This window comes from Salvelinus fontinalis, chromosome 2 (assembly GCF_029448725.1).
Source record: "Salvelinus fontinalis isolate EN_2023a chromosome 2, ASM2944872v1, whole genome shotgun sequence".
Taxonomy (NCBI): domain Eukaryota; kingdom Metazoa; phylum Chordata; class Actinopteri; order Salmoniformes; family Salmonidae; genus Salvelinus; species Salvelinus fontinalis.
The window spans coordinates 10,120,947-10,140,092 of NC_074666.1; the positions used below are offsets into that span (position 1 = coordinate 10,120,947).

The 19,146-nt window shown below is 44.9% G+C and overlaps 1 protein-coding gene across 1 annotated transcript in view; it reads left to right on the forward strand.

The window, feature by feature from the left end:
• LOC129811569 (mucin-2-like) overlaps positions 1–7,150 on the forward strand; it is a 93,972-nt gene extending 86,822 nt beyond the window's left edge. The window contains exon 4 of the mRNA XM_055863009.1: positions 7,047–7,150. Coding sequence (XP_055718984.1) covers positions 7,047–7,059 — 13 coding nt within the window. The 3' untranslated portion in view covers positions 7,060–7,150. The remainder of the gene's footprint in view (positions 1–7,046) is intronic.
• Positions 7,151–19,146: the final 11,996 nt, after the last annotated feature.

Consider the following 19,146-nt stretch of genomic DNA (forward strand, 5'->3'; position numbering starts at 1 on the left):
CAACATGACATTCCTCTTACCACATGACCTTTGTTGTGGAGGTGTTCAGAAGAAGGTTAGGGGCAGAGAAAGCTTGTTGGACAATAAGAAAGCTTTGTTGTAGAGCGTTTAAGGAGATAAACCTTTTGGATTAATAAACATTGTAAGACTCCAACAATCTGCCTCCTGTGTCTGCATCTGGGTCTCGCCTTGTGTCATGATAGTTCACGTCAAATCGTTTTGTGTTCTACTTGTAGCCCTGGTTGTTAGGCTAAATATGAGGGCAGAGTAAGCAGATGAATGAAAGCAGTGAATTTCAGGTTTTTCAACAACAGGATTCCCTGGGTCTGAAAGAGGTCTGGCTTCCATCACCAGGAGGGATAAAGGGTTGAGGTATTCATTGTGCTGTGAATTGTAATGACTAACTTACTATATTACTCATATGGCTAGCCCTGCAGCCACTTGCCACAGTAGCTAGTGCGTTTAATTAGAGGGGTTGTGTAGGTAAAGTAACCTGGCCTATTGCCTGTGTTTTAGACTGCATAAAGGACATATTAAAAATGAGGGCTAAACCATTTTCTTTTAGCAGTTATTACTGGTTAAAAGAGTAGCAATAGCTGCTGAAACACAGTCTCAGACCGAGACGGTCCCTGGAAACACATTCAAATAATTGAACAATCCAAAGGTTTTAATAGCAAGCAACAACTGCTGAAAACAAAAACGAAAGACTTTCAGACGTCAAGATGTTTTGTGTGTATTTCCATTCAACAACTGACCCCTAGGGACCTGAACACTAGAGGTGCAATACAAGTTCCCATTACAGCAAGACTTTTTCAAACCAAATAAATAGGCAGGAGAACTGGTGCCTTAGTTACCCACGGGGCAGTCAAGGTGCTCAAGAACACAGTTTAACAATTATTTCCAGAGGAATTTGCCATTTATTTGAAAGGAATGTTTTTAAACATCAAAGTCAGTCTCTCCCAGTATATGTTATATAACTTCAAAGTGGTGTGACTGCCTGCCGAGAGGTGCATTTTTTTTGTTTTGTTCAGCTTTCATCCAGTTAGTTTTTTTCCCAAAGTGGAATACTAGATTAATACTCCAATTAAAAAGGAACACATTTAACTCAAACAATGAATAATCATCGAGCACAACTATTGCAAAACATGGAATACACAATGCAGAATTACAATGAATGATTAATATCAATAATAAATCAACATTGGCTCAATGATGAAATTATAATATACAGTGCCTTTGGAAAGTATCCAGACCCTTTGACTTTCTCAAAATGTTGTTACGTTACAGCCTTATTCTAAAACTGATTGAGTTTGAGTTGATTTAATTTTTACAGGGACAGTGCACATTAATCAATGTTTCAGTAAAAGTGCCGGTTTTAACCAGCCGGCTAATTTTCAACCGCAGTCCTTAGGCAGGTTATTAAAAACAATTACAATATAGACAATCATTGAGCAGTGAGCCCAGGCAGAGCAACATAGGACAAGCAAGACATAGCATACAGACAGAGCAACATAGAACAAAAGCAGCAAGACAAAATTCATAAAAGCAACAAAGTGTTTCCACATTAAATCGTTTTTTTCCCTCATCAATCTACACACAATACCCCATAATGACGAAGCTAAAACAGGTTTTTAGATTCTTTTTTCAAATGTATACAAAAAAAACGGAAATATCACATTTACGTACGTTTTCAGACCCTTTACTCAGTACTTTGTTGAAGCACCTTCGGCAGTGATTACAGCATCGAGTCTTCTTGGGTATGACACTACAAGCTTGGCAGTTTTCAGCTGTGCTAACATAATTGAAAAAGGGTTTTGTAATGATCAATTAGCCTTTTAAAATGATAACTTGGATTAGCTAACACACATGCCATTGGAACACAGGAGTGATGGTTGCTGATAACGGGCCTCTGTACGCCTATGTAGCTCTTCCATAAAATATCTGCCATTTCCAGCTACAATAGTCATTTACAACATTAAAACATTGTATTTCTGATCAATTTGATTATATTTTAATGGACAAAAATGTTTGTTTTCTTTCAAAAACAAGGACATTTCTAAGTGACCCCAAACTTTTGAACAGTAGTGTATATATATCAGCAAAACATTTAAAACATTATCACGTTCTGGGAATGGATTAAGAATGAAATGTTAATTCAGAGGGTGTCAGTTCAAGGTCTTCTTAAAGGGATACTTTGGAATTTTGGCAATTAGACCCTTTATCTACATCCCCAGAGTCAGATGAACTTGTGAATTCCGTTTGTATGTCTCTTTGTCCAGCATGAAGGAAGTCAGACCTAGTTTCGCTAGTCAATGCTAACTACCGTTAGTGTTAGCGCAATGACTGGAAGTCTGTGGGTATCTGCTAATACCCATAGACTTCCAGTCATTGCGCTAACACTAGTTAGCAATTGTGCTAGCACTAATTAGAAACTTCCTTCAAACTGTAAGCAGAGACATAAAAATGGTATCCACAAGTCCGTCTGACTCATGAGAAGTAGATAAAGGGCCTCATTGCCAAATTCTCTTTAACACAATAAATGATGGTTTTAATGGATAACAGATAGGGATCGATAATATTGAACTGACGTGTAGATTCCAGTTTATCCACTACCACTGTCCTGAACTGATCCTGAATGAGTAGGAGAGATCAACAATCTCTGAGTCTGCCATAATTACATTGTTAGCACCATCTCAAGGACAGCGGTGTCAACTCCTCACTAATCAGGCTACTCGTCTGCCATACAAAGAAGCCTAGTCTAGGCCTAATCATACAGTACAATTAAACATTTCGAAGGGAGGGATTGAAAGTATACGGTCAACATGTGTCAGTCACTAAATCCTTCATACGCTAGGCCATTTATTAACTCTTAATGCTGGATAAAGTATTTGTAAATTACATAATTGTTGTCAATCAAATCACACATAGGCTCCATACACTGAGTGTACAAATATTAGGAACACCTTCCTAATATAGAGTTGCACCCACTTTTTGCCCTCAGAACAGCCTCAATTCGTCGGGGCATTGATTCTACAAGGTGTTGAAAGCGTTCCACAGGGATTTGGGCCCATGTTGACTCCAAAGCTTCCCACACTCGTGTCAAGTTGGCTGGATGTTCTTTGGGTGGTGGACCATTCTTGATGGTCCACACATGGGAAACTGTTGAGTGTTAAAAACCCATTCACCCTCTGAATGGAACACATACACAATCCATGTCTCAATTGTCTCAAGGCTTAAAAATCCTAATTTTACCTGTCTCCTCCCCTTCATCTACACTGATTGAAGTGAATTTAACAAGTGACATCAGTAATGGATCATAGCTTTCACCTGGATTCACCTGGTCAGTCTATGTCATGGAAAGAACAGGTGTTCCTAATGTTTTGTACACTCACAGTATAGTGAAATATGCCGTTTGACCAATAGGCCTAGTTGATTTTATCACCTGTGAGTGACTGAAAGAAGATTGTGCGGGGCCATTGAAGATGGCACTCTGATATCTAGGCTAGTCTGCTTTCTAAATGAAGTCGGTCCTTCAATGGTAGATTCAATCGAGAAAGTATAATTCTGCATGATATGTTTTGAACACGGTCATTTACCGATAGGCTAGTATTCTTCCTTTTTCATACAGTAGACCTACCTTAGTAAATTACAACTTCCTCGGTATGTGAAGGCGCTTCAGACATTGAAAAGAATTAGAGGGTAAAGTTTTGTAAAAACATCTGAGAAAAACTACATGGGATTTACCTTTTTGTCCCAGAATAGTGGGATTTTCATGCTTTTTTTGAATGGGGACTCTTGTGCCACTCTGTCAAATGCTAATGTACACAAATGACTGGGCGGTCAGGATAAATGGGGGACCTGCCTCTGCAGACAGCATAGCGGAGAAATATGGATTACACAATATGTATACACATGGATTACACATGTTTGGAATACCCAAACATGGGCTAATTTAACCATCAGTAAAAAAAAATATATTACTTTCATGCTGGGTTGACCTAGCAGCTGGGTCTTTTTTTAATATAATCCATAGGTTAATTTCAGGAGGCATGGCCTACTAGGGACATGGCTTTCAGATGGTTATTTGTGGCCACCTGTGAGAATAAATGTAATTCCTGTTCATCAAGTTTGTACTCTGCAAATGTAAATGTTCCTTGAATATTTTTGCACATTACATTGGGATATGTATTGGCTGTTGAGGAATTCATGCACTTGTGTAAGTCTCATTAAAGCTACAAAAGTGTCAGTGTTCAACCTTAACATTGTAATAACAATACAGCAGAACAGATTAACAGGAATGACATTTACTCTCACGGGTGGCCAAAAATAACTATCTGAAAGCCACGCCCCTATTAAGCCACACCTTGAGTCTTCTGATCTGAAACGCTGGGTCATATCTCAATAACCCATCACCAACAACCCAACCTTGCTCTTATAAAGATAACCCAGCAGTTGGGTCATCCATACAACCCAGCATTTGGTGCGAAAGATTTATTTCAGTCATCTCACAACTTAATCAGATGTTCTTCGACAGTTTGAATGGGACCAGGGAATCATAATTTCTACTCATGGATGACAACAGAAGTACGGTCCTAGATGGATTAGCCAAAGCACTACTCTTGCTGTTTTGTCCTTCCCTCTATTCGGGTCCTGAAAAAAACATGATCTGTTTTGTGTGTACTAAACTAAGTTCCATTTTGTTTAGGTCCAGGCTAACATACCGTACGTAATTGTCACGTTCCTGACCTGTTTTCCTTTTTCTTGTATTTATTTAGTTGGTCAGGGCGTGAGTTGAGTGGGTTTGTCTATGTGTGATTTTCTATGTTGGGATGTTTGTGTTCGGCCGGGTATGATTCTCAATCAGAGACAGCTGTCAATCGTTGTCCCTGATTGAGAATCATACTTAGGCAGCCTGGGTTCACGTGTGTTTTGTGGGTGTTTGTTTCCGTGTCTGTGTTTGTTGCACCACACGGTACTGTATCGGTTTATGCACTTCGTTTATTTGTTTTGTGTTTCAGTTTCGTTATAATAAATCATTATGAACCCTAACCACTCTGCGTATTGGTCTGATCCGTCTCGCCTCTCCTCGTCCGAGGAGGAGGAAGAATATGACGATAGCCGTTACAGAAACACCCACCCCAAAAGGATCAAGCAGAGTGGTAACAGACAGCAGCAGCAGCAGAGACCGAGGACACAGGACTCGTGGACTTGGGAGGAGATCCTGGACGGCAAAGGACCCTGGGCTCAGCCAGGGGAATATCGCCGTCCCAAGGCGGAGTTGGAGGCAGCGAAGGCAGAGAGGCGCTGGTATGAGGAGGCAGCGCGGCGACGCGGTTGGGAGCCCGAGAGTCAGATCCAAAAATTTCTTGGGGGGGGGGGGTCACACGCGGAGTGTGGCAAAGCCGGGTAGGATACCTGAGCCAACTCCTTGCTTACCGTGCTTACCGTGGAGTGAGAGGGCGTCGTACTGCTCATGTCGTATGGGTGCTTAGCCCAGTGCGGACTATTCCACCTCGCCGCACTGGTAGGGCTAGGTTGGGCATCGAGCCGGGTGCCATGAAGCCAGCCCAACATATCTGGCCTCCAGTACGTCTCCTCGGGCCGGGCGTACATGGCACCAGCCTTACAGATGGTGTCCCCGGTTTGCCAGCATAGCCCAGTGCGGGCTATTCCACCTCGCCGCACTGGCAGGGCTACGGAGACCATTCAACCTGGTAGGGTTGGGGAGGCTCGGTGCTCAAGAGCGCGTGACCTCCTTCACGGTCCGGTATAACCGGTGCCACCTCCACGTACCAGTCCTCCGGTGGCAGCCCCCCGCACCAGGCTGTCTCTCCGGGTCCTCTCTCCAGCTGCTCCCACCTGTCCAGCGCTGTCAGAGCCTTCCTGCCAGAGCCAGCCAGTCAGGAGCTGCCAGAGCCAACCAGTCAGGAGCTGCCAGAGCCAGTCAGTCAGGAGCTGCCAGAGCCAGCCAGCCAGGAGCCGCCAGAGCCAGCCAGCCAGGAGCCGCCAGAGCCAGCCAGCCAGGATCCGCCAGAGCCAGCCAGCCAGGATCCGCCAGAGCCAGCCAGCCAGGATCTGCCAGAGCCAGCCAGCCAGGATTCGCCCCTCAGTCCGGAGCTGCCCCTCAGTCCGGAGCTGCCCCTCAGTCCGGAGCTGCCCCTCAGTCCGGTGCTGCCCCTCAGTCCGGAGCTGCCCCTCAGTCCGGATCTGCCCCTCAGTCCGGAGCTGCCCCTCAGTCCGGAGCTGCCCCTCAGTCCGGAGCTGCCCCTCAGTCCGGTGCTGCCCTTTGGTATAGTGGGATTGACATGGAGGGTGGCCATTGGGAGGAGGCCACGGAAGCGGAGTTTGACTATGGTGGGGTGGGGACCACGACCAGCGCCAGAGCCGCCACCGTGGACAGACGCCCACCCAGACCCTCCCCTAGAGTTTATGCTGGTGCGCCCGGAGTTCGCACCTTAAGGGGGGGCGTCATTTTCTATGTTGGGATGTTTGTGTTTGGCCGGGTATGATTCTCAATCAGAGACAGCTGTCAATCGTTGTCCCTGATTGACAATCATACTTAGGCAGCCTGGGTTTCACGTGTGTTTTGTGGGTGTTTGTATCTCGTGTCAGTAGTTGTGCCACACGGGACTGTTTGTCGGTTTGATTTTCTATTTGTTATCTTGCTTCGTATAGTGTTCAGTTCGATGCTAATAAATTATGGACACTAACCACTTCGCGTGTTGGTCCGATCCTTCTCGCCTCTCCTCGTCCGAGGAGGAGGAATATGAAAGCCGTAACAGTAATGGTGGCATTATGATAAACCTGGCTGTCAGAAAGGAGTGTTCACACAGTGTAGCTCAGCCCATGGCTCAGTACCTAAGGCTCAGGTTGCCATGGCCTGAATGTTTAGCAGGGGTATAAAGGAACCTTTTTAATGACTGATGTCAATGTCAGCTTCATTATTTATCAGCAATTTAGACATGGGGCCACAGTTGAAAAAGCAGCGGACCTCATTAAGATTCATAAACATGATTGTGTGTTTATGTATTTCCTACTTTCCTCAGATTGGATCACTGAACAACTTTCATAGTTTCCGCCACAGCAGTCGACGGTGTCCAACAAAGACATTATTGGCCACATCGCTAAGGAGACCAAGGTACTGTAACTAGAGTCCACTGGAGGTGTTATTGACACCCTCCTACATATTTGATCAGCTGCATGACGTCCTGCACACACGCAGGCACACACACGTAAGACATACTACATTTACATAAATACATATGAATATAATTTGACCTTTCACCTGTAAGGGATTCAGCAGAATCAGCAAACATGCAAAACAAAAGTGTGCATTCCATACTAAGTAGCTTACAGTAGTGGTCCTGTAACCTCCGTGTCTCTGGAGGTGGAGTGGATGCAGCAGCAGGTGGTCCATCAGAGGACTAAGAGGAACTCCAGAGCCAGTCACATCTACTCAGTTGATGTCAGGACTAAACACACCCACCCAGGCCCCACCCAACCTAACCAGACCCAGAACTAGACCCAGAATCAGAACCAGAATCCGAACCAGAGCCGGACCCAGACACTGGTCTTCAATGACCCCCAGTAGAGCACTCTGTGGTGCATTGTATTATACTATCCCTCCACTGAGCTCAGACGAGGGCACAAACTTCACTGCAGACATAATGGGCCCGTTGCAACACTTTTAAAATGGATCCTTTGTTCTTACCTTGAGGTAATCACTAATCTGACGTGACATGATTGATGAGAGCAATGTAAAGTGAAACAGATCAGTGATTATCTCAAGGAAGAAAGGAAGGATACATGTTAAAGTCATTTGAAAGGTATTATTGATTACTACATTGTCGGGGTTAGAGCAGCAAGAAAGGCATTTCCCTGTACTTGTGCATGTGACATTAACACTTGAAACTTGGCCTTTGGTTTACAAACATTCTGCAGGTTTGTGTGCATTACCCACATATGCCCCTTTGTTTTGTCTTTTGCCAGGACTCCTTGCAGTTATAACAATTACTAAAGTACTAGATAATGATCCAACTAAACAAGTAAACATGATATTTGTCACAATGATGACGCTGGAGAGACGAAGCAGGTACGGGGAGTAACATTTAATAAATAACGGACATGGAACGAGACATAAACAGCGTTAGCAAACAGAAAACAATCAATGCAGAAGCGGGGAACAGAGCTGGGGAACTGACACATATAGGGGAGAAAATGAACAGGTGATAAGTGAGTCCAGGTGAGTCCAATAACGCTGATGCGCGTGACGAGGAAAGGCAGGTGTACGTGATGGATAGCAGGAGTGAGTGATGCAAGGCATTCTGGCGCCCTCAAGCGCCAGGGGGGGGGGGAGAGCGGGAGCAGACGTGACAGTACCCCCCCTCTAGGGGCGCCACCCGGCGTCCCACCTGGGCGAACCGGCCGAGACATAGGCGCTGGGCAAGCCGGTTGAGGCGTGGAAGCCCGACGAACCGGCAGGAGCGTGAGAGCCTGGCGAGCCGGCTGAGGCATGGGAGCCTGACGATCTGGCTGAGTCAAGACGCCTGTCGATCCCGCTGAGGAAACCCGATGATCCGGTGAAGTGTGACGTGGGATGGGAAGCCACCGAGCCAACCGAGGCAATGAAACCTCTCGAGCCAGCCAGGGCATGAAAGCTCGACGGGCTGGCTTAGGCACCCCCGGTTCCATCGGCGGCAGAATCCACCCCCGACGTCACCGACAAAAAACAAACAAACAAAAAACTCCTGGACCGGCTGGGCAGACAAGAACTGACGATCCAGCTGAGACCCGACGTGGGATGGGCGCCATCCGAGCCAACCGGGGCAAGGAAACCTCTCGAGCCTGCTCGGGCGTGGAAGCCCGACGAGCAGGCTAGGCACCCCCGGTTCCATCGGTGGTGACCCAGAGCCGATGCCACTAAACCAACCAGAACGCCAGTACTCCCCGATGCTTCGTGTGATGGCTTCTGCATTCTGTCACAATGATGACGCTGGAGAGACGAAGCAGGTACGGGGAGTAACATTTAATAAATAACGGACATGGAACGAGACATTAACAGCGTTAGCAAACCGAAAACAATCAATGCAGAAGCGCGGAACAGAGCTGGGGAACTGACACATATGGGGGAGAAAATGAACAGGTGATAAGAGAGTCCAGGTGAGTCCAATAACGCTGATGCGCGTGACGAGGAAAGGCAGTGTACGTGATGGATAGCAGGAGTGAGTGATGCAAGGCATTCTGGCGCCCTCAAGCGCCAGGGGGGGGGGGGGAGAGCGGGAGCAGACGTGACAATATTGCTACGGGACTTGATTCCATTCAGCCTCAAGAGCATTAGTGAGGACGGAAACTAATGTTGGGCGATTAGGCCTGGCTCGCAGTCAGTGTTCCAATTCATCCAAAAGGTGTTCGATGGGGTTGAGGTCAGGGCTCTGTGCAGGCTAGTCAAGTTCTTCCACACCGATCTCGACAAACCATTTCTGTATGGACCTTGCTTTGTGCACAGGGGCATTGTCATGCTGAAACAGAAAAGGGCCTTCCCAAAACTGTTACCACAAAGATGGAAGCTCAGAACCGTCTAGAACACATATGTCAGAGTCAAGGCCCGCGGGCCACATCCGGCCCGCGAGAAGGTTTTTTACGGCCCCTGGGATGATCTTGATTTATTATTAGAACCGGCCCGCAGACCGCAGCAAGCCGGCAGCCCGCAGATCTTTTACACGCACCAATGCTACATTTCCCACAATGCAACGGTGACGCACCGAGCAGTAGGCTGCTTCATTTCAATATTTATTGGCACAGCAGTCGTCAGCATCACAGTAAAATTAACTTTCAGATACCCATCAAAAATGGCAAAACGGAAGATGGACACTGAGAACCGGGGGTTTCAAACAAGGTGGGAGTCGGAGTATATGTTCACGGAGGTAGCTGGAAAACCTGTGTGTCTTCTGTGTGGAGAAAGTGTGGCGGTACTGAAAGAGTATAATCTGAGACGACATTATGAAACGAAACACGCGGACAAAAACAAGAATATGGACATGGAACAAAGGCTACAAAAGGCAGAGGAATTAAAACGAGGCCTCAAATCTCGACAGGCTCTGTTCAAAAAAGCCAAATCACAAGGCCAGGCTGCTGTCAAGGCCAGTTTTATTTTGGCAGAAGAGATTGCTAAATCAGCCCGGCCATTTACGGAGGGGGATTTCATCAAAAACTGCATGATTAAAGTTTGTGACGAAGTTTGCCCAGAAAAAAGGCAACTCTTTTTAAATGTGAGTCTGAGCAGAAACACCATTGCCGAGAGAGTAGACCAGTTGTCCATCAATCTAAAAGAGCAGCTTGTGAAAAAGGGAAAAGATTTCATTGCATATTCCTTGGCTGTGGATGAGAGCACCGACATTTCTGACATTGCCCAGTTGTCAATTTTCATCCGCGGAGTGGACTCCAGCCTAAGCGTGACAGAGGAGTTTTTGGCTTTACGTCCTATGCATGGCACAACTACGGGGCATGATTTGTATGAAGAGGTGTCAAGATGTGTAAATGAGATGGAGCTGCCTTGGGAAAAACTCGTGGGTTTGACAACCGACGGAGCACCTGCGATGTGTGGACACAGGAGCGGACTGGTGGCGAAGATACGGGAAAAGATGCAAGAGGAAAACGCGACAGGTGAGCTGACAGCTTATCATTGTATCATACACCAGGAAGCGTTGTGCGGTAAAGCCTTGAAAATGGAGCATGTAATGAGCATCATCACGCGCACAGTTAACTTTATCAGAGCCAAAGGTTTGAATCACCGCCAGTTCAAGGCATTTCTGACGGAGTTAGAAACGGAGCATGGTGATTTGCCTTATCACACAGAGGTGCGATGGCTAAGCCAGGGAAAGGTGCTTCAAAGATGTTTCGAGCTTCGTGAGGAGATTTGTCTGTTCTTGGACAGCAAAGGGAAAGACACAACACAACTCCGAGACGAAATGTTTCTGTGTGAAATGGCTTTTCTGTGTGACATTACGAGTCATCTGAATGCAATGAACTTGCAGCTGCAGGGTCGGGATCATGTCATCTCTGATATGTACAGTACAGTGAAGGCATTTAAAACCAAACTGACTCTGTGGGAGACGCAGATGCGGAAAGAAAATTTGAGCCACTTTCCCAGCTGCCAGACCATGAAAGAGAAGCTCTCTACCAGTGCGTTCCCGAGCGCACAGTTGGCTGATAAAATAGGTATGCTTGCCGCTGACTTTCGACGCCGATTTGCTGACTTTGAAGCACAAAAAAGCAGGTTGGAACTGCTCGGTAACCCATTTGCTGTTGACGTGGAAAGCTCACCACCAAACCTCCAAATGGAGTTGATTGACCTCCAATGCAATGATGCACTGAGGGCAAAATATGCGGCAGTGGGTGCTGCGGAGTTCGCCCGTTTCCTCCCCGACACAATGCCCCAGCTGCGCATCCAGGCTGCTCAAACGTTGTCTATGTTTGGCAGCACATACCTGTGTGAACAACTGTTTTCTTTGATGAACCTGAACAAAACATCACACAGAAGTCGACTTACTGCTGAACACCTCCACTCAATTCTGAGGATTTCCTCAGCTCAGAGCCTTACCCCGAACATTGATGAACTTGTGGAAAAGATGGGACACCACCAAGTATCACCCTCAACCTCAAACAAGTGAACATTACTGTGCAATCACATATTTAGAGTTTTTACTCAGTTCAAGTTTAAAAGTTAAAGTTTAATATTTGTTTTCACTGCATGTTACTTCTCCTTAAACAAAGTGTTGTTTTTGATTAATAGATTTTTGCACTTTATTTTATTGTATTTCAATCCAATTATATTTTAAAAATATTTCAGTTGAGTGGATGATAGAAAATTGCTATTATTGTTTTTTTCTTTGAAGTAAATTTAGCCCACTTTTGCTAAAATAGAAAATATAGGCTACTGATGGTGCCTTGAATACCGGTTTCTTTCATTTAATGTTCATGTTATGGGGATTTTTATATAAAGGAAATTTGTCTTTTGTGTCTGTTGAAAATTAAAGATTACTGACAGAGCCATAAGAAAATATTGCTTTATTTATCTGATCATATTGGAATATATTTGTTAGGTTTTCAGTAGGTTCAATTAGGTTCACTAGACTATATGCGTCATTTAAAAAATTTTCAATGAACATTCGAACAGTCCGGCCCTCGGCTTGTAGCTAAATTTTTTATTTGGCCCTCCGTCCATTTGACTTTGACACCCCTGGTCTAGAATGTCAATGTATGCTGTAGCGTTAAGATTTCCCTTCACTGGAACTAAGGGGCTTAGCCCGAACCATGAAAAACAGCCCCAGACCATTATTCTCTTCCACCAAACTTGACATTTGGCACAATGCATTCGGGCAGGTAGTGTTCTCCTTGTAACGGTTCTCCTCCTCCTCTACAACCGAAGACGAGGAGTAGTGATTGAACCAAGGCGCAGCAGGTTGTGAATACATAATTTATTTAAAGAAAAGACGAAAACACGAACTTCACTATAAACTAACAAAACAACAAACGGAGTAGACAGACCTGGACGACGAACTTACATTAAACACGAAGAACGCACGAACAGGGAAAATAGACTACACAAAATGACGATGTACAAAAACAAACCGAACAGTCCCGTATGGTGCGACAAACACTGACACAGGAGACAATCACCCACAAACAAACAGTGAGAAACAACCTCCCTATGTATGTCTCTCAATCAGAGGAAAACGAAAACACCTGTCTCTGATTGAGAGCCATACAAGGTCAATTAACCCTTTAACCCAACATAGAAACACAACACATAGAAATGCCCACCCAGCTCACGCCCTGACCAATAAACACATACAAAACAAGAGAAAACAGGTCAGGAACGTGACACTCCTGGCATCCGCCAAACCCAGATTCAAGCCCAGATGGTGAAGCGTGATTCATTACTCCAGAGAACGCATTTCCACTGCTGAGTCCGATGGTGGCAAGCTTTACACCACTCCAGCCGACGCTTGGCATTGCAAATGGTGATCTTAGGCTTGTGTGTGGCTGCTTGGCCATGGAAACCCATTTCATGAAGCTCCCGAAAAAACAGTTATTGTGCTGACGTTGCTTCCAGAGGCAGTTTGGAACTCGGTAGTGAGTGTTGCAACCGAGGACAGATGTTTTTTGAGCACTACGGGCATCAGCACTCGGCTGGCCTGTTCTGTGAGATTGTGTGAGCCATTGTTGCTCCCAGAAATGTTCACTTCAATAACAGCACTTAAAGTTGACCGGGGCACCTTTAGCAGGGCAGACATTTGACAAACTGACTTGTTGGAAAGGTGGCATCCTATGATGGTTCCACATTTGTCTATGGAGATTGCATGGCAGTGTGCTCAATTTTATACACCTGTCAACGGGTGTGGCTGAAATAGCTGAATCCACTAATTCGAAGGGGTTTGGCAAATGTCCCGAATGTAAAAGTCCAGAGCTGAGACAATATGCAGTCAAAGCTCTTGGCCGGGATATTTTAAAGGTCACTGCAGAGTATTAAAATTCAAGCTAAATGTCTGGTCTACTTTCGTCTGCAGACACCGCCTGGTTGATTTGTGAGTAAATAGGTTCGGACTGGTGTGATAGAAGAAAAAGCACCAGACTAGAATGGAGGAATAAAGGCCAATTGGCCACTAACTTTTTTTTATGTCAGTGTATCTTAGGACCCCTTTGCCCGTCATGATGTCAATGGGAATGATGATGATCCCACGGCCAGATATGACTCCAGCCATGACGTCTGCGCGACAGGTAGCCTAGCAGTTTAAGTGTTGGGCCAGTAACTGAAAGGTCGCTGTTTTGAATCCCCGAGCCGACGAGGGGAAAAATCTGTCAATGTGCCCTTGAGCAAGGCACTTGAGCCAAATTGCTTCTGTAAATCGCTCTGGATAAGAGTGTCTGCTAAATAAGTCAAATTTAGATGACAATGTACAGATCGCTCATTGCTAGAGCAAGGAGTTTTCCTTGGTTAGGCCACATGGTGGGGGCGGATGCCAGGAGAACTGCCAGGTCTCTGACCTCCTCCCTGCCCGAATGCATTGTGCCAACTGTAAAGTTTGGTGGAGGAGAGAAAATGGAAGCGGAGGTAACCTGCCTAAATTATTACCACCACGTAGCACTCACGTCAGTAGCCATGAAGTGGTTTGAAAGGATGGTCATGGCTCACATCAACAGCATCATCCCGGATACCCGATACCCACTCCAATTTGCATACCGCCCCATCAGATCCACAGATGACGAGGACTAAATACCTCCCTCTGCAACGGGATCCTGGACTCCCTGACGGGACACCCCCAGGTGGTAAGGGTAGTCAACAACACGTCTGCCACGCTGATCCTCAACACTGGAGCCCCTCAGGGGTGCATGATTAGTCCCCTTCTGTACTCCCTGTTCACCCACGACTGCATGGCCAAACATGACTTCAGCACCATCATTAAGTTTGCTGTTGACAAAACGGTGGTAGGCCTGATCACCGACAACGACGAGACAGCCTATAGGGAGGAGGTCAGAGACCTGGCAGTATGGTGCCAGGACAACAACCTCTCCCTCAATGTGAGCAAGACAAAGGAACTGATCGTGGACTACAGGAAAAGACGGGCCGAACAGGCCCCCATTAACATCAACGGGGCTGTATTGGAGCAGGTTGAGAGTTTCAAGTTCCTTGGTGTCCACATCATCAATTAACTATCATGGTCCAAACACACCAAGACAGTCGTGAAGAGAGCACGACAACACCTTTTCCCCCTCAGGAGGCTGAAAAGATTTGGCTTGGTCCCCAGATCCTCAAAAAGTTCTACCGCTGCACCATCGAGAGCATCCTGACTGGTTGCATCACCACCTGGTATGGCAACTGCTCTGCATCTGACAATAAGGCGTTACAGAGGGTAGTGCGTACGGCCCAGTACATCACTGGGGCCAAGTTTCCTGCCATCCAGGACATATATACTAGGCGGTGTCAGAGGAAAGCCCCAAAAGTTGTCAAGGACTCCAGTCACCCAAGCAATAGACTGTTCTCTCTGCTACCGCATGTCAAGCGGTACCGGAGTGCCAAGTCTAGGACCAAAAGGCTCCTTACTGCATCTAATGCCAAGCCATAAAACTGCTGAACAAGCCATAAGACTGCTGAACAATTAATCAAATGGCAACCCGTACTATTTACATTCAACCCCCCCATTTGTTTTTACACTGCTGCTACTCGCTGTTTATTATCTATGCATAGTCACTTCACCCCTACCTACATGAACAAATTACCTTGACTAACCTGTATCCCCGCACATTGACTCGGTAACGGTGCCCCCTGTATATAGCCAGTGGAGGAAAATTGTTATACTGAGTAAAAGTAAAGATACCTTAATAGAAAATGACTCATGTAAAAGTGAAAGTCACCCAGTAAAATACTACTTGAGTAAAAGTCTAAAAGTATTTGGTTTTAAATATACTTACGTAACAAAAGTAAATATAATCGCTAAAATGTACTTAAGTATCAAAAGTAAAAGTAAAAGTATAAATCATTTCAAATTCCTTATATCAAGCAAACCAGACGGCACCATTTTCTTATTTTTTTAACTTACGGATAGCCAGGGGCACACTCCAACATTCAGACATAATTGACAAAAGAAGCATGTGAGTTTAATGAGTCTGCGAGATCCGAGGCAGTAGGGATGACCAGGGATGTTCTCTTGCTAAGTACGTAAATTGGACCATTTTCCTGTGCTGCTAAGCATTCAAAATGTAACGAGTACATTTGGGTGTCAGGGAAAATGTATGAAGTAAAAAGTACAATATTTTCTTAGGGAATGTAGTGAAGTAAAATTAAAAGTTGTCAAAAATGTAAATAGTCAAGCAAATTACAGATACCCCAAAAAACCGACTTAAGTAGTACTATAAAGTATTTTTACTTAAGTACTTTACACCACTGTATATAGCCTCGTTATTGTTGTTTTATTGTTTAACTTTTTATTCTTTTTTACTTGAGTTTATTTGGTAAATATTGTCTTAACTCTTTCTGAACTGCACTATTGGTTAAGGGCTTGTAAGTAAGCATTTCACGGTGAGGTCTACACCTGTTGTATTCGAAGCATGTGACAAATAAAGTTTGATTTGATTTGACACTGTCAGGAAAAATCTCTGTCTCATTGCAGTTTTGCAAAAACAGTCTATTTGATAAAGTAAACATGTTTTGCCCACAATTATGCTCATATATTATGTTCATATCAGGGTTGGGGTCAATTCCATTTAAATTACAGTCAATTCAGGAAGTATACTGACATTCCAATTCTCTTCAATGCTTTCAATTAGGACATTTTAGAAATTGTAATTGTGTTTACTTTCTGAATAGACCCCAACCCTGGTTCATATGCATATTCAATATGTTTGATGTCGTACGTATAGCCTGTTTCCTCATACATACATTGCAATTGGAAAGTATTCAGGCCTTTTGACTTTTTCCACATGTTCTTATGTTACCGCCTTATTCTAAAAAAACATATTTTTGGTAATTTGTGAAAATGTATTCAAAATAAAAAACGAAAATATTACATTTACATAAGAATTCTGACCCTTTACTCAGTACTTTGTTGAAGCACATTTGGCAGCAATTACAATCTCGAGTCTTTTAGGCATTTTAGGCATCTTCATAGTAAACTATTTGATTATATAGTCACACAGCATTACTCTTTCTATCTGCCAAGTAACGCTAGACCTTCAACAAGGCAGCAAGAAGGAGCATTCTGGGACCTCAATCTCCACCCAACTAATGTACTTTCCTAAAGATATCATCACTGATATCTAACTGTACTGAGAATAATATAAGTAGGACAGGGAGGTTTTCCTGACTAGATGATCTGACCAGTAACAACTCTGGGCCCTAGTTACATGCCTTAGTTACAGGCACTATAGTTACAGGCCCTATAGTTACAGTCCCTATAGTTACAGACCATAGTTACAGACCCTAGTTACAGGCCCTAGTTATAGGCTAAAACTTGGGCTGCAAATATTATACATTATTGTCAGAATGTCACAGGCCAGTCACCAGAGCCCATGACTGGCACTACAACGAAGCTGGATACAAGGGTATCTGGTTTGATTGAATTTGTTCCCCATACTCTGTGCTAACCAAACATGTAGTTGTTGTTCCTTTAACACTTAGCCACAGAGCAATTAAGGGGCTTTCTTTTAGTTATATTTCTATTGTCATTTTCTATTAACATTCAAGGGAACTTAGAAGGACTTGATGTTAAAAGGAACAACCATGACTGTAACACTACACAACAAATGACAAACAACCACATTTAGGCTTTCCTATCAGATTGGCTCACTAATTGCTTCATTGATTGAGTCTATTGATTTGTTTGTGTATTCGTTCTTCCTTCCTTCCTTCCAACCATGTATGCTTCCTTCCTTCCAGCCATACTTCCCTCCTTCCTTCCATGCATTTTTCCTTCCTTCCATCTATGCATCCTTCCATCCATGCATACTTCTGTCGTGGAAATTAGCACCAGAGACACCTGAAGTCAATCTTAAATGAATCATTCTTTATTAACCGCAAGTTCCAGAGGTCACAGTCAAACTTAGATGCATAAAGTACCGGTCTGAAGTGAGCTGAAGTGAGTACCGGTCTGAAGTGAGCAGTCCCGTTAGTTATTTTATAAACTGCTTACACAGACAAACTACATAGGAATTGTTCATAGGGTTGGTTCCTGCATGTGTCTGGCACCGTATCCTATCTTAACTTATAGAACATATTCTGGGCGTTCTGCCAAAAGGTCTGAGGAGAGGGTCATGACCGTCTCCCCCTCATATCTCTACCCAGCACCTACAAGGAACCAATGATTGTATGTGACAAGATGTACAATTCAAGGCTGTCTCCAGACTACACATTTCTCCTCCACACTTCCATCCTTCCATCTAGTCATTAATTTATTTATTCAGTCATTCATTCATTCATTCATTCATTCATTCATTCATTGGCAGTGAGTAACCTGTATGAATTTGGGCTGTTGAATGCAGAGAGTACGGTTAAGAAGGCTGAGCGATGGAGACTGGTCCTCTCCCAGCATGTGTGTGAAGAGGCTACCATCCAACACAGCAGGAACGGGACTGGCTGCTACCCATCATGGATACAATCCTCTATTTTCTCTGAAGCATATCCATCTCCACAGATAATTATTAAGCACCATCTCTCTCTCTCTCTCTCTCTCTCTCTCTCTCTCTCTCTCTCTCTCTCTCTCTCTCTCTCTATCTCTCTCTCTCTCTCCTTCTCTCTCTCTCCATCCCCCTCTATCTCTCTCTCTCTCTCTCTCTCTCTCCATCTCTCTCTCTCTCTCCATCCCCCTCTCTCTCTCCCTCCCTTCCCCCCGCACTCGTACTCTCCCCCTCTCTCTCTACCCATCCCCCTGTCTCTTTCTTTCCCCCTTCTCTCTCACCTCTCTCCCCCCCCTCTCTCTCCTCTCTCTATCTCTCTCCCCTTATTTTTCTCCCTCTCTCCCCCCTCTCTCTCTTCCCCCCCCCCCCCCCCCCCCCCCCTCGCGCTCTCTCTCATAACACAACTATTTCTTCAGGCCTTGTGATGAGGTCTGTGTATGACTCCACTGGCTGCTCCAGCCATCCCCTGCAGCATGTTGTCTATCTGGAGCACGTCGTCATCCAAGTCACTATCACCCAGAGTCACAGAGGTGACCTCTCCTCTCCAGGTCACTAATTTCACACGTATGGGCCAAACCGAGCTGAACTGTACTGAGCTGTCCTGGTTACACATCCACCCATAGTTGCTGGAACCAGGAAAACGATAGTGTGAAAAGGGACTATCTGAGCCAACACAATACGGTTCAGGTTGGCATATTAGTGTGAAAAGGGTATTATACTGTAGTATGGTCACCCTACCCACTCATAACAAACTCTAAATATATTTTGATGATACTAACTGGCTGATGTACTGAGTGAGTTAAAGTGATAGTTAGTTCGAAATTAGTCTGTCCGGTTTTTTCTTACCTAAAACGTGGTCCATGTCCCCCGCCATCTGCTGTAGAAGCCAGATACATCCCTCAATGCCAAATGAATAGGAAATGTAGAATCACACAACAGATGGCATGGGACGTGGACTCATGTGGACGTCGGATG